The 24,958-nt window shown below is 56.5% G+C and overlaps 1 protein-coding gene across 16 annotated transcripts in view; it reads left to right on the top strand.

Annotated features, from left to right (window-relative positions):
- LOC102085728 (non-homologous end-joining factor 1) overlaps positions 1–24,958 on the top strand; it is a 49,737-nt gene that overhangs the window by 4,146 nt on the left and 20,633 nt on the right. For 9 of the 16 annotated variants that reach the window (XM_065070762.1, XM_065070765.1, XM_065070758.1 and 6 more), the window contains 4 exons: positions 2,914–3,099; positions 3,657–3,866; positions 5,917–6,055; positions 7,543–7,601. In XM_065070762.1, the coding sequence (XP_064926834.1) occupies positions 2,914–3,099; positions 3,657–3,866; positions 5,917–6,055; positions 7,543–7,601 (594 nt within the window). Of the gene's footprint in view, positions 1–86; positions 617–1,334; positions 1,474–2,208; positions 2,321–2,913; positions 3,100–3,656; positions 3,867–5,916; positions 6,056–7,542; positions 7,602–20,745; positions 20,999–24,958 lie in introns of those variants that run through there. The other 7 variants (XM_065070760.1, XM_065070768.1, XM_065070767.1 and 4 more) reach the window with 7 other exon arrangements.

Below are 24,958 nucleotides of genomic sequence, written 5' to 3'. Positions count from 1 at the left end.
GCTGGGGGTCCCGAGGCTGGTGGGGGGCAGGAGGGTGCAGGTGGAGGTAGGTGCTCCCGTCTCACTGCCCGCCACCCTGCCCGCAGGAACCCTGGAGGAACGAGGGCTGTTCTCTGAGCTGGTGCTATGGAAAGCCGGGAGAGGTGATGGCCACTCCCATGGAGAGAGAGGTGCAAGCAGCCAGACGTATGGGCTCCCCACCAGGCTGAGGCAGATGCTGCCATCCTCCTGCAAAGCCTTTCCCTGCTGCTTCCTCTGCCCAAGGAGTGAGGAAGAGAGGGAGGAGGAAGAAGAGGAGGAGGGCAGCCGTGCCCCTGAGGAGGGGACTGTTGCCCCAGAGGAAGGGACACACCTGCTCCCCAAACTGGGCTCAGGGGAGCCACAGCCACCTGGGAGGCTGACTGAGATGGAGATGACCTCATGGCACACTGTGGCCTGACCCCCCAGCACAGTAATACCTCAAGGAGGACTAGGGCTGTGCCCCCAAGGCAGCTTGGAGCCACTTTTGCTCCTTGTTTCTGAAGCCCACATCGACTGGAAGGATCTGTGCTTCCACACTCCCGACATGAACCTCATTTCCCTGCTTGGGAGTAAGCTATAAAAACCTTCAACCAACTTTGCTCTTTCCTGGGTTTTCCTTTCCAACCAGGATGTGCCAGGGAGCTGCCAGCCTACCCTCCCCTGGTGCCCTGAGGACTGTGACTGCCAAGGGCATAGCCACCTGAAGCCACTGCAGCTGGGGCTGTGGGTGCCCCTGTAGCCCACCATCACACTGGGGATGCAGCTGGGGCCCAGTGCTTTGTCCAGCCTTAAAAGGCTGATGCTCAGGGTTCTGCTTACCTGCTGGCACCATGTCCAGGAAGGGCTGGCTCTCCCCCTCCCCATGGCCGTATCCTGACTGTGTCTATGGCTACTTCAGGGGTGGGGTGATCCCAGGACTGTTCACTGCTCAGCTGCCCCCCAAGTATTGCTACTGCTGTTAAACAATTCAGCAGCAGATTTCTCTGGGGAAAACAAACAAACATCGTCTTTGACTGCTGTGCTTAAGGTCAGTGCCTGGGCTAGTTTCCTGCTGCCGGCTGGTTATGCTGCCTGCAGCAGAGTCTGCACCAGCCCTGCTCACTGCTCCAGCATTTACCGCAGGTCAGAGTCCGCAGGCAGGGCTGGGTGCTGCCAGTGTTGCCTCCACTGGTCTGAACTGGCTGCCTGCGCCCAAAGTCCAAGTGGGTCCCACATCCCAAATACTTCTGCACGCTAATCTGGCCATGCAACCCAATCTGTCCTGCACGCTGTCTGGGTCTTGCACCCGAAGTCCCTGCCTGCTCCCCCTCCCCTGGCACCCACTCCGGATGCACTCCCCCGGCCCCGCCCCGGCGGCGGCTGCAGCCTGCACGGCGGGGAGAGCAGTGAGTGAGTGAGGAGTGCAAACAGGGTGCAAGGGGGGCTCAGAGGCAGTGCATGGGTGCGAGAGGGGTAAGTTCAGGGGTGCAGGGTGGATGGCCTCAATGCATGGGGCACAGGTGGGGGATCACAGTCAGCACGTGGGGGCTGGGAGGCGTCATTGCCCAGGGCAGGGATGGGGCTGTGCTTGGTTTGGAGGAGGCTGGGAGCTGGGCAGTGCCCATGGCCTCTGCCAGACTGATGCTGCCCTGCTCTGTGGTGTTTTGTGAGCCCACGCCCAGGCATGGGGGACACAGGAACCTGCAGCCCGAGCTATGCAAGGCTTGCTGGGGTGCGTCAACTGGGTCCCAGCACAAGCCTGAGAGAGCAGCACTTGCAGCTCCCTGCCCTGTGCCATGCCTGTGTGGGCAACCTGTGGCTTGCCGAGGCAGGAGGATAAACCCAGGGGCAAGGGACAGGAGCCCCTGCCTGCTGCTGCCTCTTCAGGCTGTACCCTGCCTGCAACCTGAGGGCTGTCCCCAGCTGGGCACTTGTACCAGGACATTCCATAACAAGAGCAAGCACAAAACAACGTCTTAAGACATTTAAGTCCTAATTGCTTTGCACAGCGTCTTGGCAATGACACTTCCTGTGACAACAGAGGATGTCAGAGAGGGGTGCATCAGCTTGGGTCTCCGTCCATGTCAGCAAGTAAGGGAGCAGGAGCAGTTGCTTCCTGGGCCCTGAGGAAGCGAGAGCCGAGGCAGTTTCCCTGCACTGGTGACCCATGGCGTGCGGTGCTGTGCATCCCGGCATGCCCGGGCCCCTCGCACGCCACGGAAGTGAGCAGCATGCTGGGAGCCGTAGTCTGGCTTTCGCCTCCGGCCGGCATCGCTCACCTCTGCACAGCCTCTGGCCTGCCTGCTCCTCTTGTCCTTGGGTAACTCCACGGCTCCGCAGAGCCCCAGCCCTGCAGGGACGCCAGGTCCCCGAGTGTTTTGGCAGGCACAGAGCCTGTCATGGGGAGGAGCGGGAAGCAGCATGGGCTGCTGCTGACGCTCTGCTGGTTTCAGCGCAAGGAGGGGATGGTGTGCGGCTCACAGGGAGCACAGGGACTGGTTATCCATGCAGGAGGGGCGCTGCAGTATCCTGCTGTCCATTCTGGTGCAAGCAGGGCAGCTTAAATGTTAATTTGGAGGTCTTGCCATATTAATGGCAGCAAGCCTGAGATAACACTGGGGAGGCAGCAGCTCCATTGCCATGTGTCTGCTGGTGCGTTTGGCATCCTTATTGTGGGCTAGGGTAGGAACTACCCTCCACAGAACTCCCCAGAATGCCCACCCCAGCAGAGCTGCATGCATGCGCGGGGGTTTGTGTGACCAGAGCTGCCCGAGCATCCTCACCTCCGAGCTACGGGGTGGGGCTGGCATCATGGCAGGGCATGCAGGGACCAAGGGTCCCTGTGAGGCCACCACAGGGACTTGGGTCTTCCTGGGTGGGGTGTGAGGCAGAGACCTGATTGCTCTCTTGCAGATGGAGGGGTCTGAAGAGCTGGAGAGCAGCCTCCTGACACAGCCCTGGGCTTCTGTTTGCTTTGGCGAGTCTGCTTTTCTTGCCAAAGCCTGCTTCAGGGATACCGGCTACACCCTGCTGATCTCTGACCTCAGTAGTGTCTGGTATGAGAGTGCAGACGCTGAGACTGTGGGACAAAGGTCCAAGGTGAGCATCTGGAAAGTCTAGGGACCTGCTTTTCTCCTCACAGCAGCTGATGTCCCAGCATAAACTGCTTGCCGAAACAATGGGTGTTCTATCTGACAGGGCTGGGGTGCAAACACCTGGCCTGGGAAGTCCCTGTCTGGCTGAGCACAAGCTCTGTCACCCTGGTTGGAGACTCGGCCAGGCAGGAGGGGGGACATGCAGTGGCAGCCGTCGCCCAGCTCAGGCAGGTTAGCTGAGCTGTGGCAGCTCTCAGACAGCTTGTAACACTTGTGGTGGCATGTAGGGCAGATGTGCTAGTGGAGAACATTGCACCCTGCCTACCACCTGGACCCCCTGTGGGCTGGCAGGACAGGGGAGCCTTCCTAGCTTGTCTGGCCTGGGAGAACCCATGGGAAAGTCCTGTCATGGGGCTGGAAGCCAAGGCCTAGGTCTGGCTTTTTGCAGCACTCGGACACACAGAAGTAGTTTGGCTTTTTCTGTGCTGCAGTTTCTGCTGCTTTTTCCCACTGCTGAGCTCCCCGGGGCATTGCTGTACCCCTAACCTTGTCTTTCCCTAGGAGCTGAACAAGCGGCTGACCGTCCATGTGTCCTCCTTCCTGCACCGCTTGCGCAACTTGATGTGCCCCTTGCTGACAGGGCAGCCGGATGCTGCCACCTCCTTCTCCTGCCACCGTGCTGCCAGCGGGCTCAGCCTGCATGTGAAGAGTGAGCTCTCGGGACTGCCATTCTACTGGGACTTCCACTGCTGCCTTGCTCCTGTGGAGATGGTGAGAAAAGCCACTGGGAGTTTGGGGAGGGAGACGGCCAAAATTAAGGACTGTCTTCTCATTGTTTGGAGGCTTTAGGGTGGTCTTGTGCTGTGCTGGTGGCTGTAGGGTGCCTGGCTCTGCCTGCTGCCCCTCACAAGGTTCACTATCCCTGTTTCTTCCCATTGAGGCTTTGGCACCCTGGTTTGAGCCTTGCAGTGAGGCAGGGACCACCCAGCACTGCTGCTACCAGGGCGGCAGGGAGATGTCCAGTTTAGAATAATGCCCTGCCAGCACCCGCATAGCAGAACGGTGCTGTTCTCCTTTGGTGCATGCCGTGAAGCGGGGCACAGAGCAGCAGGTGCCCCCAGAGAACCTGTGGGTGATCTGTCATGACGGAGGGAACTAAAGCGGGGTCTCCTGGCTTTTAAAGGATTGCTTTTATGGCAGGGCTGCCTAATAGTTTGGGTTTCAGGAAGCAGTCCCTGTCGCAAACTCAGCACCCAGCGGCAGCACCTCCACTAGACCCGCGGCAGCCGAGGTGGGCTCTGCAGGGCCAGGGCTGCCCGGCCGGCCCCCTTATCCCCGGCACCCTGGGGCCCTGCGGCCCGGCGCGCACAAGAGGGCGCCCGGCACCCGCTAACGGCCTCGGCGGCGGCTCTGGCCCCGGGCCTGCGGCTCCGCTGCCGGCGGGCGGCAGCGAGAGGCATCGCCCTAAAGCCCCGGCACAGCCCTCCTGCCGGGTCCTGCTGGGGGGCATGTCCCTTTGCCCCCCGAATGGCTGTGCTTGGGCATCACAGGGAGGAGAGCTGGGCTCCCCAGCTGCTATGGGGACAGCTGCAAGCTGTCCCTGCTTGCAAGGTTGAATTGGGGAAGAAATAAACTCGGGGTCGTGGCTTGGCTCACCCTAGTGACTTGTCCCTCCCTGAGCAAGAAGCAGAGAGGCTGAGCTGAGAAGTTGCAAAGCCCAAGCTCTCCCTTTGTCACGTGCTGTCTGCAAGGCACTCACAAGGTGGGGAGCAGTTGGGGTGTTGAGTGTGGCTGGTGTGGATGTGGGAATGGGGAGCAACTCTACCCTGCTAAGCTCTACTCAGCAGCCAGCCAGGGGCTAGGTGCAGGTACGGAGCCCACCTGGCAAAGTTTTGCTTGCCCTGTCCCAGCTCTGCAGTGGATGGTATCCCTGAGCTCCTGGTCAGCTGATGATCATCACCGCTGTGACTTATGCCTGTGGATGAGCAGAGCACAGAACCCACCGTGGGCTTGCCGCAGGAGCAAGAAGGCTTCATGAGTGATGCTGGGTTTGCTGCCTTCTCACCCGTGGGCTCAGCCTGGCCACAAAGACAAGGGGTGTGCCGGGGTGGGGGCATCCCAAATGGCCTCCCAGGGGCTGCGGGAGGTGGTTGACAGGAGGCTGCTACCTGCACTTGGTGTGCCAGGGCAGCCCAGCCTGGCTCTGGAGCAGGGGACATGCCCAGGACTCTGCATGGGGCTTGCGCAGCTGTGAGCTAAGGGTGGGCTGCAATGGGGACCTGCAGCCTGCACAAGTCCTGCACACAGGAAGCCCTGCTGCTTTTGGTCTCACTTCCCTGGGAAAGTGTCTCCCTTTCCTCAGGCTGCAGTTTGACACCTCAGGTCCTTCTGTTGTTTCACCCATTTGTGGCTGTTCCCTGTGTAGGAAGATGCCTTGGGTTGTGCAGAGCCATGGAGAAGGTCTGGGTGGCATGTTGCAGGCTCTTGGCCTCCTGCTGCACCCCAAATGGCGGGTGGAACATTGCCTACCCTTCCACCATGTCCCCATCTGGCTCTCCCACCCAAACTCTCCCCTACTGTGGCCCCTAGATGTGAAAAGATGGGGCTGGAATGGAAGAACATGTCCCATGGCATCCTGCCTCCCTTCTCCCAGCTCATGTCTTTTGACCACTTTTCACTGGATTTGGGTGAGATGTGGGGTACCTAGGGGAGCCCTGTGTGACCTGGGGTGCAGCTCTTGCTGGTACCCCTGCTTTGACTGTTCCATGGACAGCTATGTGCATCCCTGGACCTTCCCTAGAGCATCCCTCCTCCCTCCTAGGTGTCCCGTCACCTCGTGCGACCCCTGATTCAGATGAGCCTGGTGCTGCAGTACCAGGTGCAAGAGCTGACCTCCCTGCTGCTCCAAAAGGATGCTGAGATCGAAGACTACAGGGAGAGTGGGGCTGCTCTCAGCAGAGGTGAGGAGGGATGCCCAGAGCAAAGAGAGGGGCAAGCAGAGAATGAGTTTCCTCTGTAGCGTGGGGCTGGCATGCTCTGCTCCCTCTGGCTATTACCCAGCCAGGCTTGTGTTTCATGTTCAGCCACGCCAGCAGCAAGACGGTAGCCAGAAGGCTGGGGAGCAGCCCCTGGGGAGAGATGGGGAGGAATGGTTCTTGACCGGTAGCCGGAGGAGTTGGGGAGTTGCCAAGGGGCTATCCTCTTTGCTGAGAGCACCTGGCTGCTCCCCAGGAGCCGGCAGGGATGCCAGTGAGGGCCGGTCCTGGAGTGGTGTCAGGCTCCCTTCCTGCCCGCAGCTGCTCACGGAGCACTTGGAGAGCAACCAGGGCCTCCTGGCTCTCCCTGCCACGGGAAGCACAGCCTCCACGTGGGAACCCTCCAGTGGCCAGCCCACCTTGCTATCAGGGGGCATGGCTGGGACAAAGCCCCCTTGGGCAGGACGTGAGTCAGGATCAGCCTGGAGGAGCCACCCAGGGGGTGATTGTCCTCTGTTCATGAAGGCTGGCTGTTTTTTGCGTTGTCCCTTGCCTGCTGCCAGAGGTGATACTTGCCCTTCCATGGGAACCTTGCCCCGTCACCCCAGGGATGTGGGGTCCGATGGGAGCCAACCTTGGATTTGCAGTATCATAATCAGGAAGATGATGTGGTCCAGACCCTGTCCCACAGCAGATACCCCACTGCAGGAGCCTGGATCTGCCCTGCAGCTGCACTAGAACTGTGCGAGCTGCATGCTCTCCTCTCTCCTGCTGTGTGCCAGCTCTGCAGGGCTCAGAGCAGCCGGGACAACCCGGTTTGGGTCCAGAGACTGATGCTGGTGGGCAGGTGGCCTTTCTTGTCCCTTGCATGGGCAGGAAGTTGGGAGGAAGCTTTGTAGCAGCTCTGCTGAGCAAAGATGGCCAGGGGCTGCTTCAGACAACATCTTAGCAATGATGGGGAAAAATTAGTGCTTTAAAGGAGGAAGCAGAGAAGAATGAGTGATGACAGGGGTTTGTCCCTGTCTTGCAAGAGGAGAATATAGGCTGGCTCACCTCTCCAGAAAAGCAACTGGAGACAAGCAGTCCCCTGTCCCATGGCTGTGTGGTGCTCAGACCCAGGGAGCTTTTTTAAGCTGGGAATGGTGCTGACCATGTCCTGCTACTGCTCCCTGCTCCTCTGTGTGGGAGGGTGCTGGGACAAGTGTGGATGGGCTCTGGGCTCTGCTCCCTGACTGCTGTGTGCATCAACAGGCTCAATCTTATTTCCTCACTTCCCTGCAGTCCTTGCACCTTCTGCTAACTGGGTGAGGTGCCCCTAGCCCAGGCGGCCTGCTGACCTCTCCTTCAGGCTCTGGGATGGGTATGCTGGAGCGGTTCCCCTGCGGTCCCCTCACCCCATGGGCAGGGAAAGAGGAAGCTGGGGTGGGAGGTCTGGCCTGATCTGCCCAGGCTGACCCTGATCTCCCTTGCAGACCGTCTGCAGACAAAACCCTTCCAGGAGGAGATGTTTCAGCAGAACTTCATGGCTGAGGTAAGGAGTGCTGCAAGTCTTCCCTCTTTCAGCACAGGGGTAGTAGGAAGCTGGAGCTAGCAGCCCCTATGTGAGCTGTGCCTGGCTGGATAGGGATGGCTGGACTTGCCTGGAGAGGGGTAATTAATGCCCACTGGCTCTCCCGCAGCCCTCCTTGCACCTGGTCTGCAGGGTGAGCAGAGCTGGGGGCACACCTGGTATGGCTGCATCGGGACATTTGCACTGTGTTTTGTCACCCTCTCACCACTGCTGGCAGTTGCCAGGGATGGGAACTGGGCTGGCTGCTCTGTGGGAGATGCCATCACTGGGGCATCCTCACCTGCTTCCCGCACTTGCCGCGGACCTGACACACTGATGCTGATGGCAGGTAGGGAGCAAGTGAATGAGGAGAAGCCATCTGCTCCATTTCATTCAACTGCTGCCTTTAGGAGTGGTTTTGCAGTGGTATATTGTGGGGACAAGTGCCTTTCAGCCTATTATCTGTGCTGTGCCCACCGATCTCCCTTTGGCAGGCTCAACTCTGAAATCAGACACATGCTTTGGAGAAACCGAGGCTGGAAGGAGAAAGTCTTTCCTCTGATCCTTTTTCATTACTGGAAATAATCACAGAAGCACTAAAATGATTCAAACCAATGTGGCAAGATCAGAAACTATTGATGCCAGTTGAGGCAAAAAGACTCAGGATGTGTCTGAGTGTTCCTGTGCTCATTGTGAAGGTGCAGGAGTGGGGGGCAGTGGTGTCTGCTGGGGACCAGAGTGTCAGCCAGGGTGTCCATAGTGTCACATGGGCTTTGAGAGGACATCGCTTTGTGAGACACAGGCTGATGCTCTTGCACGGCCAGTAATAAACCATCTGCAGAGTTTCTAAAAATTAGAGATGATCTGTCTTTTATGAGAGAAGCATTGCATCCAGCACAGGCAACTTTTGTTTCCCGACAGTTGTGATGGATAGAGATGAATTCACTGCTGGACTGCATCTTGGAGGTTTCCTAGGCACCAATGATCATGACCAGATTACATTCACCCTGGGCAAAGAAAGGACATTCCTAACCAGTAATTTATATCCTTCATGCTTTGAAAGGGCTAATTTCCCAAAGCAGAGGGAAAATTATGAGTGAAATCAACTTGAAGGAAACATTTAGATAGAAAAATGTGAATGAAAATGGTCAGCTCCTTCAGAAGAATTTCAGAAGCCACAAAAAGCCACAATTCCACAATCAAGAAAGAGGGCAGCGCTGGCCGAGAGCCTGTTCTGGTTCAGCAGCAAAGTGAAGGCAGCAATTAGAAATAAAAGAGCAGTTTATAACAAATGGGAGAGAGGGAGTAGATAGCAATCAATATAAATTTGAAATTACGAAGTGTAGAAAATGGATAACAGAAGCTAAAGACATCAGGGAAAAATCATGGAGGAGGACAGAAGGAAAGGCTTTTATTTAGTGCAGTAGGAGAAAACCCCAAGCTCCTAGCAAAGGGATAAGCTTATTAGTAGACAGAGGTGGTAAAATGATTGATACTAGAGCAGACATGGCAGAAGCTGTCGGTAAATATTTTGGTACTGTCGCTGGAAGGATGCAGGCAGATGTACCAGGATTGGGTGATGATAGTGTGTCTTTGTCACAGAATCACAGAATCGACTGGGTTGGAAGAGACCTCAGAGATCATCGAGTCCGACCCTTGGTCCAACTCTAGTCCGTTTACTAGATCATGGCACTAAGTGCCATGTCCAATCTCAGTTTAAAAACCTCTAGGGACGGCGAGTCCACTACCTCCCTGGGCAGGCCATTCCAATGCCTGATCACTCTCTCTGTAAAGAATTTCTTTCTAATATCCAGCCTAAATTTCCCCTGGTAGAGTTTAAGCCCATGCCCCCTTGTCCTATTGCTAACTGCCTGGGAGAAGAGACCAATCCCCACCTGGCTATAACTTCCCTTCAGGTAGTTATAGAGAGTGATGAGGTCACCTCTAAGCCTCCTCTTCTCTAGACTAAATAACCCCAGCTCCCTCAGCCTCTCCTCATAGGTCTTATGTTCAAGTCCCTTCACCAGTCGTGTTGCTCTTCTCTGGACCCGCTCCAGCACTTCAATGTCCAAGGGATGGCTGAACATCATCTTCTAAAGATGAATGTCAGGCTTGAAACTCAGTGTTCTCTGAGAGCTGGTAGGGTGTGGGGCATGCAGGAAGGTGCTTGATGTGCAGCATCAAGCAACACCACGCAAAAGGAGCGGGTGGGGAGCTCATCTGGCAGAGACTTAAAAGATGGGAGGGCAGCTGGTGCTGTATGTCCCGAGAAGGGCCCAGGAGCAGTGTTTTGGAGCCAGAGCACTAGATGGGAAATTGGAGGGTTTGGGTGATGCTCCCCCCTCTGCATCCCCCGGCAGCCAGGTCTGTGCATCAGCTGCAGGGAAGAGGCTGGTGGAGGGATGCAGCTGTGTGTTCAGTCTGCCTGAGGGGATCTGTTCTCTCTGCATTCATTCCATTGCTTTATAAACCTGCTGATGGTGCTTTTGGCCTGTGTACCATCCTGCGGCAATAAGCTGTGAGATGCAAGCAGCTGCTGCCTTTGGTTTGAACGTGGCACCCCGTTGTTCCTCCTGGTGCTTCCTAGGTCTTGCGTTAGTGAGGAACACCAAACATGGCTTTGCAGCTCTTCACCACCGAATCCGGCTGTTCACCCTCATCTCCTCTCTTTTCCTGCAGCAGAAAGGTGGGCTGGATTATCTCGTTGTCTCTGGGCAGGTATTTTGGAGCCCTCAAGTAACTTTGTAGTCCATTTGCCATCTCCAAAAAGCAGCAGCACAAGAGGCTGAGGTCCCTCAGGAGCATGCTGCAGGGATCTGGGAATGGTGGGACCAACTCTTCTGTCTAGATTTTCAAAAAGATGTCAGACAATCAGTGTAGAGTCACAGGAATGAATTGAGGACTGGGGAGAGAGCCTGGCATTGAGAGGCTTGGAAGGGGAGAGCTCCGTCTAACTTATCAGGGAGAAAATCGAGATGCGCCTTGATTACAGTGCATGAGGGTCTTTACAAGGAGAAAATGCTGGTTAGTGAAAGCCTCTCTTTAATCTCGCGGAGAGCAGCAGAACACAAGCCAGGGAGCAGAAGCTGGAGCCAGGCAATTTGAAGCTAGGACAGAGGCACTTGGGTTTGCTCCTGTGGGCGATTAGTGATTGGGGCATGTTCCCAAGGGCAGTGGTTGATTCTCCATCTCTTGATGTCTTCACAAGTGGCCTGGGAGCCCTCCTGGAAGAAAACCAAGTCTCCGGGCTCAGTCTAGGGATGTGAGTGGTTGAATGTCAGTAGACAGGAGGTCAGGAGGAGAGGTCTGAGGGTCCTTCCAGCCTCTCCTTCTGGGAGATGGGGCTTCAGGTTGTGGATGTTTGATAGCTGGTAGGAAAGGGGCTGTGATGGTGTGGCACGGGGCTGATGGGATGTGTGAAAACACTTCATAGCTTTGCTCACATCCCCAAACTTTGCCATATTCCCCACTGAGAGGGAAGAAGAACCTGACAGTCCCCCAGGGCAAATCTGCACAGGGATGCTCTCTCCTTGGCTTAAAAGTGTCCTTTCCCTGGGCTTGCATGCACTCAGCTGTCCATGGCGTTCTAACTAATTGTGGGGAGTTTTCCAGCAAAATCCTGGGAATATTTATACATCTAGGAAACAACGCTTTCACACACATGGTTTTTGGCAAGGGTTCACTGCTGAGCAGCTGCCTGGGCTTAAGCAGAGCTGGAGGGAGAGCAGCATCCATGCATGAGCCGAGGCAAAGCCGGCACCTTTCATTGGCAGTCCCCAGGGCTTGCGCCATGAAGGGAAAGAGCAGGCAGACAGAGAGTGCTCAGCACCCCGGGGCTACCCTGTCACCCTTCCCAGCAGCCTAGCACCTAGTGGGTTGGGGTTATTTCATCCCTGGGTGTCCCTGTGAGTTGCAGAGATTACCCTGCTGGGCAGTGTGGGGTGCCCACTCATGGGTTTTGAGAGCTTTACCCCATCCTGGATACAGTCGGCATTTCATGATACAGCTTCTGCCAGAGCCCGTTGTCCTCCTACCCAAGGACAGCGGAGGCAGGGGCACCATGCAGAGCCATGCCCCTCACCTTGAGGGGAGGGCAGGGACAGGTATGCCAGGGACAAACTAACCGATAGCATCAGTACAAATATAGTCCCACGCCCCAGGATGCTTCGCCCTGCGTATTTTTATCTGCTGTGGCTGACGTGCGGGGGCGGCTGCTCCGCACCTCCGCAAGCCCAGCGCGGGACCTCGGCAAACAGGACGCAGAGGGTTCACGGCTTGACCCCAGGGCCAGCGAGGAGGAGGAGGATGTGCCATCAAAACAAGCAACGCCAGAGAGGAAGATAAACAAACAGGCGGCTTCCAGCACAGCCCTGGCTGAGGGTGAGCAGGAGCCTTGGGGCTGGGGCTGACGGTGATGCCGATGGCAGTGCAGGCTGACGTCAGGGGGCCTGGGGGTCAGTGTCCCTCTTATTGTTCCCTACCAGGACTGGGACAGGGGCCAGGCGCCCATCCCCCTCCTTTGAGGGGACATGGGCCAGCAGGGCAGGTGGAGGGCAGCTAGGGTGCCTGCTAGAGCCACTGACCATTGCCACCCAGGGGTCCAGCCTGGCACCTGCCTGCAAACTGCCTGCCAACAGTGCCCTGCCTCTTCTTTTTAATAGGCAGTAAAAATAAGCCCCAGGGAGTGGAGCTGCCACAGTCTTGCCAAGTATAAAGGCAGCGGTGGGCCATGCGTTTTGCAGGGTGGGGATGACATCCCTCAAACCTGTGCCAGCCCAGGGCTGTGGGGAGGAAGCAGCCCTTTTGCTCCTTCCAAAGGGAAGTGTTTTTAATTAGCACAAGGTAGCTGTGGCTTTGCAGCTGTGATGAGGCCAGAGCAGGGCTTGTGGCATGGGTGCCATGAGGGCTGCACACACATGGTGCATGGTCCAGGGGAGAAGATGGCACAGGCTCTTGGCTAGGCTGGGCTCCCTTGGTGTGGGACCAGAGGAAGAGCTAGTGGCCGTGGCACTGTCACTAGCAAGGCTGAACGGTGCAAAAGTTGTAAGGTCCCCAGCAGGTTGGGCTTGGGGCAGAGGTCGTGGCATGAGGCTGGCTTTCAGGGATATTTGAATGAGTGGAGCAAGCCCACATCTACAGCCAAGCCTTCATGCTGTGCTCGTACAGCATGACCCATAGGTGCTTGTGTCTTGATTGATGCTGGTAGTAGGTCCCTGCTTTGTTAATGAACAAGCCTTGATCACCCCATTCATTGCTGCCTTGGAAACCCAGTGGGCTGTGGCAGTGCTGAGGTGAGTGGGACACACACTGGCCAGGACATACCTGCACTCAGGGACCTGCACACTGCTGCAGTCAGGAGCAGAGAGCCGCTTGTGTCAGCGTGTGTGTGCAAGAGCATGAGTGTGTGCACAAGAGCAGGACTGTTCATGCCAGCACTGATGGGTGCAAGGTGCAGAGTGCCACATCTGATGGCTGAAGGTGCCAGGGTCCAATGCTTTGTGCCCACCATGGGGCATTTGGGGAGGAGCATGGGTGCTCATCACTTTGTGGAGTCTGATGCCGCATGGGCACCGGCCCCCGCAGTGTTCGCCATGGAGGCGCATGGCGGGCGGCACTGCGGCATTATTTATTTATTTGCTGAGGCTCGATCAGGTGAAGGGGGCCCAGCCAAGATGCACTTTCTGGGCTGCCACCGACAGCCACAGACTGTTTGCACAAGCAGTGAGTCAGTGGAGCTGCACGCTACTAAAACCAGACTTGGCATGGGCATCTCAGGGCAGCAGCGTGCCCAAAATAGTGCTCAGACCATGGGCAAGGAGCAAGCCCCCAGCAGCCAGGCTGGGACTGGGCTGATGATGATTACTCCAGCTCTTGCATCTGCCAGGGATGGGGATGTGCAGCAGCAGTAGCTGCTGTCCTGGAAGCCCCACAGGAATACTCCTGTTGGGGATGTGAGGTGGTTCACAGCCTGACCCCCTGTGCTGCAGCTGTGCCTGGCCACAGCTGTGGTGCCTGGGCCAGGTACAGGCAGCTGCCTGCTTGGTCCCAGCTCCACTTCAAACCAGAATCACCTGGTGACTTGTCTGGGGATGGAGGGATGGGCAAATGCTATCACAGCCAGCCTCTCTGGGGCACCACACAGCCCTTGGTTCTCCAGTAGCAAGTGGTCTGACATGTGCAGAAAGCGCTCCTTTGCAGTCCACATCTTCCTCATCCTCTCCATGCCATGCTGTGCCATGCCATGCCGTGCTGGGTGCCACTGCAAGCAGGCAGGGGGGTGTCACAGGCTGTCTGGCAGAAGGGGCCAGACCCTGCTCCTGTGGGAGGGGCCCCAGCCTGTGTATGGGCACCAGCCATGCGGTGCTGCTGAGGAGCAGTTCAGCTCGGGGGATGATTGATCTTGTGTCAGCAAGCGGTGGTTTGAGCCAGTGCCAGGCCTCAGCTTAAATGGCAGCATTGAAGGGGGAGAGCCCCTTCCCCCTCCGGAAAGCGGACCGGCAATTCCCCCACCACCACCCCCGGCCCCGCTCCCACATCTTGGGCATCACTGGCCCTCTGGCCGCAGGCAGCTGCCTAGGCCCCGGGTAGCCTGGAGGGGGGCAGTGGGGAGCATGCAAGCATCTGGGGTCCCAGCCTCGCTGGGGCTGTGTTTGAGTCAGAATGGAGCAAAGCAGGGATGCAGGGACAGCTGGCGAGGGAAAGGTGCGGGACACGGTCTGCCCCTCACTGCTGTGCCCTGCAGCTGCCTGTCCCAGCCCTTCGAGTCAGGACGTGGCAGCGGCTCCTACAGGCAAAGGAGAACAAGGTAGACTTTGAGGAGGCTCTAAACCCACTGCACTGTGTCAGCAAGGGACATGGTGGCTTCTCTGTTCCCATCTGATGGATGATGGCATTGCCATCCCTGCCAGCTTTGCTGGCCATGGGCAGGGCAGAGGAGCCTACACCCCCTGCGCTGCCTTGCCCATCTCCCTGCACTCCTGCTGTGCCCAAAACAGGCTGCCAGGTTTATTCACCATGTCCCTGCATGTCCTGAGCCCTTACCCACATCCCCCCATACCCTTCAGCTCTACCCTTTCCGCTGTGCTTTTTTCAGTGTTTCTGAGAGCTGCTCCCTCCCTATTCCTCGGGCCAATGCCCAGCTGTGCCAGCCCATGCAGAGGTGTTACCAAACAGCTGGACACATCTGGGCAGGCAGCAGCATCCCAGGGGGCACAGCCATCAGATTCCTGAGGCTGCCTGCTCCCACTCTGCTTGGATTTTCATGTCCTATGTATCTGAGTAAGGAAACAGGGCCATTCATGTATTTCTCTCTCTATTTATACCTCTCCCTTTCCGTATTTAGTGTGCGCGCAGGCAGAGGGTGCAGTGAACGCCAGGGCTACTGATGTTCTTGGCTCCAGCACCGGCTGGAATTTTGTCCTGGAATGTATCCTGAACCACTCTGAAAACACGAATAAATCTCTGTGTGTGTTGTGTGTGTGTGTACACAAATACATAGACAATGTATAGACACAGAGCCATATAGGGCGTTTGTGAGCTTTGCTATTTAAAGGAAGGAGTAGTTAAAGGGCTCTCGGTGAGGCAAACACCTCTGGATCAAAGGGATGCAGGGTGCTCTGCTAGCGGCCAGGTACCTTGGGAGAGAGGTGGCCATTGCTTTGTCTTCTCCAGGGAGCTGAAGTCACTCTGTTGGTGACATACCCAAGGTAGCACAGCCAGCCAGCCCCAAGCAGTGCTCTGATCTCTTGGTGGCTGCATTTCATGGAGCTGTCTGCTCTCTGGTCACCAGTTTCGCAGTGAGAGTCCCAGAGAGTCAGCTCTTGTGCTGCAGACCCAGGCTGCAGAGCCTGGTGTGCAGCTGGGTGGAACAGGGCAAGGACATCAGCTCCTCTGAGGCATGAGGTGGTCCAGAGCTTCTGGAGGGCCAGGGGCTGCCTCCTGGACATCAGCTGGTGCTCTTGGCTGCTGAGAAAAGATGACAATGTAGAAATGGAGAAAACAGATGTTGGGTAGCAGGTCCCAACTTGGTGCTGGTCTGAGAATCTCCTTGGGGTAGGGGAGCACCTGGTGCTCCTGGCTCTCTGGGAAAGATGATGAAAAGGGCAAAAGAGAAATCTGATCCCAGATCCTAAACAGGATGCTTGGCCATGCCAGGAGGGCAGCTCCTCAGGAGGCACTGGCAGCTGCCTTGCTAGGGATGCTGAACGAGGGCCCGGTGGGAGCACTGCAGGGTCTCTCAGCACCCTTTGGCTGGGGAGTGGGTGCCTTATTTAGCCCAGCTCAGGGTCACACCAGCTTTTTGCCTTCTGGGTGCTGAAAAATCTGATAATTTGGGCTGAAAATGCCCACACTTGGTCTCTAGCCAAAGGCGATGTGTTTGTGGGTGGGGGAAATTGGAGCAAATTCCTGCTGTGAGTCCTGCACGTGTGCGCGGGCGTGTGGATAGGGGAAATACAGTTTTCCTTTTGAAAAAAAAAAAAAAAAAAAAGCCCCGCTTATTTTTATACAGAACTCCAGAAGGGCCGAAGGTGGAAACTTGGCCTGTCAGCAGCTGTCGCAGGGGAGCAAGTCCCTGCCTGAGTTTGGGGGGAAACCACAGCTGGGTGTTAATGGGACTGTTAATGAATTAATGTTGGCTGCTGGGGGCCGGGGAGGGAGCCCGACTCAGCGGGATGTGTGTGCGCAGAGCCCTGCCCGGCACACAGGCTCCAGCTCCCGGCGCGGCTGCAGAAAGCCCCAGCCTTGCGAGCCATGTGCTTGGGGAGGTGTGAGTCTCCCCTTCCAGTCATGTCTTGCCCTCTGGGTTGTGGAAACACTTGGTTATGTGTCCCTGTTTTGGGGGAGAGGGTCCCAAATCGTGGAGCACATGTGCAGCCAGTGTGGGTGTGTTATCTTTTTACTGTGGGCATCTGCTGCCTGAGCTCGTGGTATTGCTTAATGCTGGGTCTCCTCGGCTGCTGAAACCAAATCTTTAAAGAAATTTAAAGAAAACAGCAGGGAAATGAAATACCCCCAGGTTTATTTATGGGTTGGAGAGCTTGTGCTGCTCAGTCAGTGCAACATCTGCAGTAGCACTGGTCTTGGCATGGCACTGCCCATCTGTAGCCCTTCTTGGCGTTATTTCTCTTGCTGTCTCCACCAAGATGTGGAGGAGCACCCATGTGAATGTGTTGAGCACAGCCATACCCCGTGCTGTGGGCTCAGCAGTACATTTGCACAGCGGTCACACCTGGCTGGCTGGGGACAGCTTTGGAGAAGGAGGAGGTCATGCTCACACAATGCCAGCATGGTAGGGGTGCGGTGGGACTGAGGAATAGCACCATAACCTGGTTTGACTAGAAATGAGAGGGAGAATGCAGAGAGGATCTGGGAAAGAGAGAGCAAATACTTCTCCATGGACCTCTGCTGCTATGTTTGGCTTCAGGCTCTCTTAGTGAGATCTCAGCCATGGGGAAGCCTATGGAATCTCCTGGGTTTTCACCCTCTGGTACCAGACAGCCGTTGAACCAAGAGGAAAGAGTGACCATCCTTGAGGGAAGGATGATCATGCTGAGGAAGGGATGGCAATGTTAAAGAAGGGATGTCCATGCTGAGGAATGAAAGATCGCACCAAGTAAGGGATGGCCATGCTGGGGAAGAGAAGACCATACTGAAGTAGGAATGACCATGTCCAGCATGGGACTGTGGATGGACAGGTTCCCCAAAAGAAGATGCTGCTATGGATGGAGACAGGGCCTCCTCCTCTGTTAGGAGAAGGGCTGGAAGAGTCTGAGCTCTTGGGAGTTCTGCTTGCTTCCCAAGGATGCTGTGCTTGCAGCCAGGCTGCAGATACTCTGCCAGCTCTGGTGTTGGGTGTCTGTAGATAGGTGCAGGCAGACCCTCAACCCAGTAAGGAAACTCCCCTGGGCTGGCAGACCCAGTACCTTTCCCAGGGCCCTGTGCTGGCTCTTTGGGAACAAGCTCCAAGTGTGTAGCCAGTGTCTGCTGCCCAGTGCTGAACCTGGCCGGTGGGTCTGAAGACCTGGAGAGGGCAGTACGTGGGCTCCTGGCACAGGTGGGCTCTATAGAGCCCGCCCCCCATGCTGGAGAAGGTCCTTCATAGGATCCCAAACTCCAGCTTGGAGGGGCTCTGAGGCTCCTCTGTGCCCAGCTGCCAGCTCTTGGGGGCCAGCTGTGGCTCCATTTGGCCTAGAACCCTTCCCAACCCCATCCCAGACAGACGGATATCCCAAAACCCACTGGTCCCAGGAGGCCCCACTCTGGGTCCCTCTGGCTGAATGAGGTGGTGTGCGTGTGTCCAGACTGTCCCCTCCTGTGACTGTACAGTACACACAGCTAAATATATGTCTGTGCAGATACAGGAACTCAGAGGGGCAGAGTGATGCTCCCTTTCTATACCTCTTTTCATGGGGAGAGCTAATGAGATTCATGTCATTAAAAGGCTGATGTTTTGTGGGATGGGAGCCTTTTAAACGGGATGTGTCCTGGCTTAGTCATGGCAAATATTTACCAAAAAAAAAGAAAACAAAAAAGAAAAAAAAGGAACATAACGTATAAAATTAGAGTTCTGAAAATAGTATTCAGAGCAAGTGAGAGAGAGGAACCTAAAACAGAAAATACAGCCCAGTCTGTTCAGGAGTCAGGGGAAAAAGAGAGACCGAGGGGGAAAAAAAAAAAAAAAAAAGCCAGAGATAAAACGAGAGAAACCTCGGCAGTAAAAACAGCATCTTGGTAAATAGACTATTAAAAAATTCTGACCTGCTTTATGGCTTTCTTGGCTGCCATTCAGCTGTGCTGCCCTGACCGGCATGGAGGGAAGGTAGCAGGAGCCGAAGTCTGTGTGGATGCTCGGAGCCCCGGGACGCGGCTCCCCCCCCGCCGAGCAGCCGCGCGGGGCGTTAAATTTAGCCACATAATGATGGCCCTGAGGAGGCAGCCTTTTGTAGCCACACTGTAATTACTGCCTCGCTTATAAATTTTATTTTTCTTATTATATTTCCTCCTCCACTGGGGAAGGGGTGGGGGGGGTCTCCCACACCCCCATCAAACCCACAGCTCCCCGGGGAGCAGGGGGTACTGCTGCGGGGATGGAGCAGGTCCATGGGATGGAGGGGAAGGTGGGAATGGCTGCCTGAGCCCTGTGCCACCCTGTGCCTCTCCCCTGCCCCAACACAGCACTCAGCCCTGCATTTGAAGATTGAGAGAGGCATTGAGCTAACCCTACCATGATATGGTCTTCAAAGCCCAAAGCATGGGTGTTTTGTCCCCCTTGAGCCTTAGCATCACCCTCTCAGGGTGCTTGGGAGATGGGCTTGTGCAGGCAGGACCAGGGAGTTTCCAGCAGGTCTGCAAGCCCGTGGCACAGCCAGGCTGGGAGGTAGCCGGGACCCTCACTAGATGCAAGAACTGTCTGTCTGTACCCACTTGATGGGTCACCAGCTCCAGCCCTGCTCATCGCAGAGGTGGGAAAGGCAAAAAGGGCGAGAGGATGGCTCCTCTCCGAGCTGGTGCAAGTGGGGGACAACTTCAAGCCAGGCAAGAACGTGCCAGAAAAGGTCTTGTTCCCCTCTTGTTTTCCCAAAACAAAGGAAGTAACCTTGCATTGCTGGAAGTCGCGTGCTCGGGCTGTGCTGGCTTGTTATCATCCGATAACCCGGCGACCCAGGAGCTGCCCTGCTCCTCACCCGTCGAACCCACACTACGGGATGCGAACAGCTTCCGCATGAGCTGCCCTTTGCACAGATCCGTTTTCCGCTCCCCAAGCTGGGAGGGGACAGTGACGGGGGCTGCAGTGGTGGCCCTGGCCGGCCCCAGGCTCACAGTGTGCTGTGCACCATGTGCTGGGAGGGTAACCTGCTCATGCAGGTGATGGTGGATGGTGAGGGCAGAAGAAATGCAGAGGTGTCAGGTGCCGTGGCGTGGCCTGGGTGCTGCCATTCTGTGCAGGGCATGGAAGGAGATTTGGGGCTCTGCTGTATCTCACTTTGCCCCATGTAACCTCCCTGAGAACACCGTGGCAAGGCTCTGCTGTGGAGCAGGGTGGGCAGTGTATGGGCCTGGGGTCCCTTGGTGCACATGGTGATGCCTTCAGGGAAGGGACCCTTGTAAACTGCTGAGAAAGGCAGTGCAGCACCGTGGCTGCCTGCTTTCCCTTCCAGCTCTGTCCCTTCTCCTAGACTCATGCCTTGGAGAGGGAGCAGTGGTGCTGAGGCACCATAGGGGCTTTGGTGGGGCTGGTGGTCAGGATGATGTTCATCCATCACTGTGGGGAGGTGTTTGGGGAAGCGTCTCCTTGGCAGAGGTGTGCATAGGGGACATGTGGGACCACAGCAGTCCCACCCAGCTATGCCCAGGGGAGCCAGCTCATCCCAAAGCAGCCCCTTTCTCCTGCCCTGCACTATAAGGGCTCTGTTCAGTGCTATGATGACCTGAGGCAACCTCCATCCCTCGATCGAGTGCTGATTTCAGGGCAGGTGGAACAATACTCAATCAACTCCTTTAAAGCCTCCCGACCTGCAGCCCCACAGACGTGTTGGTCTCCGTCCCTCTCTCATCTCCTGCGGGCACACCAGGGGCTAGCGCGCTGGCCAGCTGCCTGGGCACAGGGCTGCCTTGGCTGCTGGCCAGGAGGCTCCTGGCCCACCTGAGTCCGTGCCCTGACCCTCCACCCCACCGTGGGGTCTGTGGCTTGTGCTGGGTGCCAGGGATTCAGCATCGAGGTTGTCATTGGAGCCCTCAGGGACAGTGGCTACCAGAGGTGGCTTGAGAGCCCAGGTGTAGAGAGCACTGGGGACCGGGAGACAAAGTGCCCTTTCAGCCCAGGCCCTGGAAAGCTACGTGTGTCTGTGTGAGGAGTTTGAAGCCCTCAGCCCCAGGGAGAGGAGAGAGCGCGGGCTGGCTCCATCCCTGCCAGGAGCCAGCCCCGCATGTGTGCCTCTGCGTGTGCCTCTGTGTACTGGAGGCTTATGCATTTCCGTCTCGGTGTATTTATGTACGTCATGTGCGTGTCTTACTCATCGCACTGTTTTTCTTTCCTTGTTCTTGGGTCTTTCCCCCACCTCCACCATGGATCTATAATTCTTTTGGCATTTTATTATTTCCTTTTTTTTTTTTTTTTAATTTCCAGTTTTGGAAGTTGTTGGCTGCTTAGGAAAATAAACTGTATTTTTAGTGCTTGCCTGCAATGCTGCTGATCCTGCCTGCCCCTGCTCATCGCTTACTCACTATTTGTTTAAGCTTTTATTTTCCCTTTCTCCCCGTGCTGGGCTGTGGGGGCAGCCAGCAGCACGCTGGAGCTGAGCAGCGCTGCGGAAGCACAACAAAGTTGTCAATGAGCAAAAGGCAGCTCCAATCTGGCCTTTATTGAGGTCTGGGCTTGTGTAGCACTGGAGCAGCCTTCCCTGTAATCAGCCAGCCACGAGAGCTGGCCAGCCTTGTAATAAAGCAGCTCTATATTTATTTGTTCTGTTTATACCCTACTCTGTAATAAGTTGGAAGCTCTCCCCACTCCCCCATTTTCTTTGGGAAGCTCCTCCAGGTCTCCGAAGGGATCTGCTATCCCACATGCAGTGGATGCTCGAGGCCCCGCATCCTGTGAGCACCTCTGGCCACATCTGGGCCAGGCGCCTCTTGCTCCATGTGCCCCACACACACCCTCTGCCCACCATCCCCATCCTTTCCCCAGCATCCCAGCCCTGTTCCCCCACCCAGAGAGCCCCTGCAGCTCTCCTGGTACTCCACATCCCCCAGGGCCCCCTCTCCCCATCTCCGCCACCCCCAGTGCTGCCTCTACTAGCCCCTCTCCTCCCCCTCTCTATTTCAACCTTGGGTCTTTTTAAAATACGTTCATTAAATGGAGTTCAGTGGCCCTTTTCCCGGCGAGGCTGGAACACTGACAGCCTGTTTGCCCGTGTGTCTGTAATTAAACTCAATCTCTGGGTGAATACAACAATGTGACTGCACAGAATAATTCCTGGAGATCCTGACGCCAAGGAGGAGTGTGGCCTGTGAGCAGCCCATTCACGCCTGGCTTTCTATAAATACTTTACTATGTGGCACTAAGAAAACTTCAAGCCCTTTTTTCACTCCCCCCCCCCCCACTTTTTTTTTTTATTAGTGCTACATAATATAGTAATTGTGCGACTAGAAGGTCCCCCCTGTGCCTGCCTGGGTTCATGGGCCTGGGTGTGACCTCAGGCTGCACCGGCCGTGTGCAGGAGCCTGTTGCCGTGCCCAGGGACCACTGTGCCCTGGGACTGCTGTACCCAGGGACCACCATGCCCAAGGACCGCCATACCCAGGGACCGCCATACCCAGGGACTGCTGTGCCCAGGGATCACCATACCTAGGGACCGCTGTGCTCAGGGGTCACTCACCATGCCCAGGGATCACCATACCCAGGGACTGCTGTGCTCAGGGACCGCTGCACCAGCCTTGCTGAGGGAATGCTGGTGGCCCAGGACACACTCCAGCTCAGAGCTGGGAGGATGTGGTGGGATGCTGTGCCAAACCAAAGGGCTTACACCCCTAAAATCCTTCCTGGTTGTGTCCCCGCTGGCAGCAGTGCTGTCCTGGAGGTATGCGGAGATGCAGATGGATATCAGGGCAGAGAGAGGGAGGATGGATCTGGGGGAGCATCCCTAGATACCCGTAGCCTTCATCATGGCTGCTCCTCAGGTACCAGCCTGGGAGCTCTCTGGCCCGGGGTCCTTAGGAAGCCGCAGAGCAGCTGCTCCTCATCCTGCCAAAGGACAGGGAGGAGCTGTGTGTCCCAAGTGCGGTCACATCCCACCTGCCATGCTTGTGCCTTCTTGTGGCCCTGCCTGCCCTTCCTTCCCCTAGAGTGCACTGCTGATATGGTTGGAAAGATGCTCAGGCATCCCAGCTCCCTGGGCAATCCTCCCTCCAGCTCTGTCAGTTCATCAACTGCCGCTTGCTCAGAGGGGCTAGAGCCAGTCAGTACAATTTTCCCCAGCTGTGGGGTGTGCCAGCCCCATGCATCCCCCTGCTCCCTACACAGCATCTCTCTGCTCGCTCACAGGGCACCACAGCCACACATGCCTGGCACAGTGCAGGTGCCACAATTGCAGAGCAATCACCTCCCTGCCTGCCTGGCTCTTGTTCCTTGTTTTGGGACCTCAAGGTTGCGGAGAGAGCAGGGCTTCCATCCCACTGTCCTGGGCTGCTGGAGCGCTGGGGCACAGAGCCTGGGGACATGGGCTGGAGATGGGCATGCCACCCCAGCCTTGTCAGCTGGGGCATGCCTGGCACGGTCCTGGCAAGGTTGACACGAGGATATTGCTGTGTTTGCATGGCCAAGAGTAATATTAGGTCTTTGCACTGTGCTAGTGTTTCTGAAAGCCACAACGGGTGTTGATATTCATGAACCCACTCAGCCTCATACATATTCATATTGTATCCCTCGACTGCATGGTCCCTGCCTGTTGATTTTCATCTGCTTGGCAGTGCAGTGCCCAGGATGGTGGCACCATGCAGAGCTGGAGGTGCCAACCTGCCACCAGCCGGAGCTGAGCATGTGGTGCTGGGAATGATGGCCCTGGGTGCTGGCAGAAGCTGAGTTTTGGGCTGCTTCTGCCATGGGGATCTGGGGACTGGCTCTCCCTGGGTGCTGCCCTACTTTGTGGCTACCCAGTTGAGCTTGAAGCTGGGCAGACCCATGCGTAGTGCCTGGGAACAGGGACCCTCTAGTGTCCCTGTTATCTCCCTCAGGCTTGCATGGTCTCCAGCCCCTGCAGCCCTAACCCTGCCTGGCACCCCTGCCTGGTGAGGTACTCCCTAAACCCGTCCTGTCAAAGCTGCCCAGTGCCTCTGGAGACTCTTTGTCAGGGTCTGAGCCTGGTGGTGCAGAGCAGAGTGCTGGGAGGGTCTCAGGTACCTCTGTCCCTTGTAATGCTCCATCCCTTGCCCCTTTCTGTCCCTCTCTGACAGTTTTGCTGATGGTGTCGCCTTTGCACAGCCACCTAACTGCCGTGCTTCCCAGATTTATTTTATAGGAAAATCCAAAATCCCCCTAGCCCTCCACACCAGGAGCTTGGAGCCCAAAGGAGGCAAACTGGAGGCATTTGCATCCTTGTCACCTCCATGCTGCTGGGAAATGGGTGTCCTGGGTGTCAGAGCCGCAGGGAGGTAGCTGAAGCTCTCCAAGCTGTCCCTGCAGCCCCATGGGACAACTCACTGCTGTCACTCCCCCATGCAATGCTGTGGGCTGCTCCTGGAACCTAGAAGCACCAAACCGTGCACTGCACCCATGCTGTGAACTCTCCTGGTTGTCACTCCTGCAGGTAGAAGGGGAGAGGGACGAGCAGAGCAGGCAGCATGCACCCGCCTGGCAGGGTACTGCTGCTGGCTCTGTGCTGGCGGGTCTGGGAACAGGCCGTGCACTGGTGTGTGACAGTGACGCAGCAGATGGCGCCCGGTCTCCAGTCAGCATGTGGCCGCAGCTCCAGCCCTGCATCTCTGCAACTCCAGCACTGTGTCACTGCAGCCCCAGCACTGCTTCTCTGCAACCCCAGCACTGCACCTCTGCAGCCCTGGCACTGCATTTCTGCATTGCCCTGCCTGCACTCCCAGTGACAGGGATGCTCTGAGCAGCGGGGCTGGAACCAGCATTGTGCTCTTGCCCTGGTTAGCAGTGCAGAAGGGAGCCATGTAGGGGCTGTAACAGCAGGGATGCCAGGTGGAGTGGCCAAGGAGCTTTTCCCCATCGCCACAGCTTCAGTCCCAAGTGAGTTTGGAGCAGGGATGTTCCTGCCCTAGGTTTTCCTGCTGCACGGATATCTCCAAGCTCACCACTCTCATGGTGATGGATCAGTGGGGTTAAGCCCCAAATTTGGGGGTTCTGGGCCTGTTTTCTGCTTTAGGTAGGTGACAAGGAGGGTAAAGGTTTCAGTGGGAGCAGTGTAGAGCTGGGTATAAGGTTCCAGCTCATCAGCCCCTGCTGGGGCAAGGCAACAAAGACTGGAACTACTTGGGTGCTGCCCAGTGCAGTGCAGGGAGCAAACAGCATCAGTGGTGGTGGCAAACTGCCACAGCTCACCTCCTCCCTCATCATTTATTGCTTACTCCTTGCCAAGGACTCTCTGTTTGCCTATTCGTTTATGATCTTGCTGAAAAACTTGTTGATATTAGAGATTTTCCTAAAATCCCTGCTCTCAAAGTGATGGGATTATAAGAAGAGGTGAGTCTGCTGCATAGGATCACAGGGGCTCAGATGGCTGATAACAGGAATATGATGGGATGCTGGTGTCAGCAAGGCTCTGCTTGCCGCTCAGTGTGTCCCTTTGCCCATGTCCTCACACCACCAGCCCTGCAGAGGAGGG

Source organism: Columba livia, chromosome 7 (assembly GCF_036013475.1).
Source record: "Columba livia isolate bColLiv1 breed racing homer chromosome 7, bColLiv1.pat.W.v2, whole genome shotgun sequence".
Lineage (NCBI taxonomy): Eukaryota > Metazoa > Chordata > Aves > Columbiformes > Columbidae > Columba > Columba livia.
The sequence above is the reverse complement of the archived record's forward strand: the minus strand, read 5'-3'. Positions and strand labels throughout refer to the sequence as shown.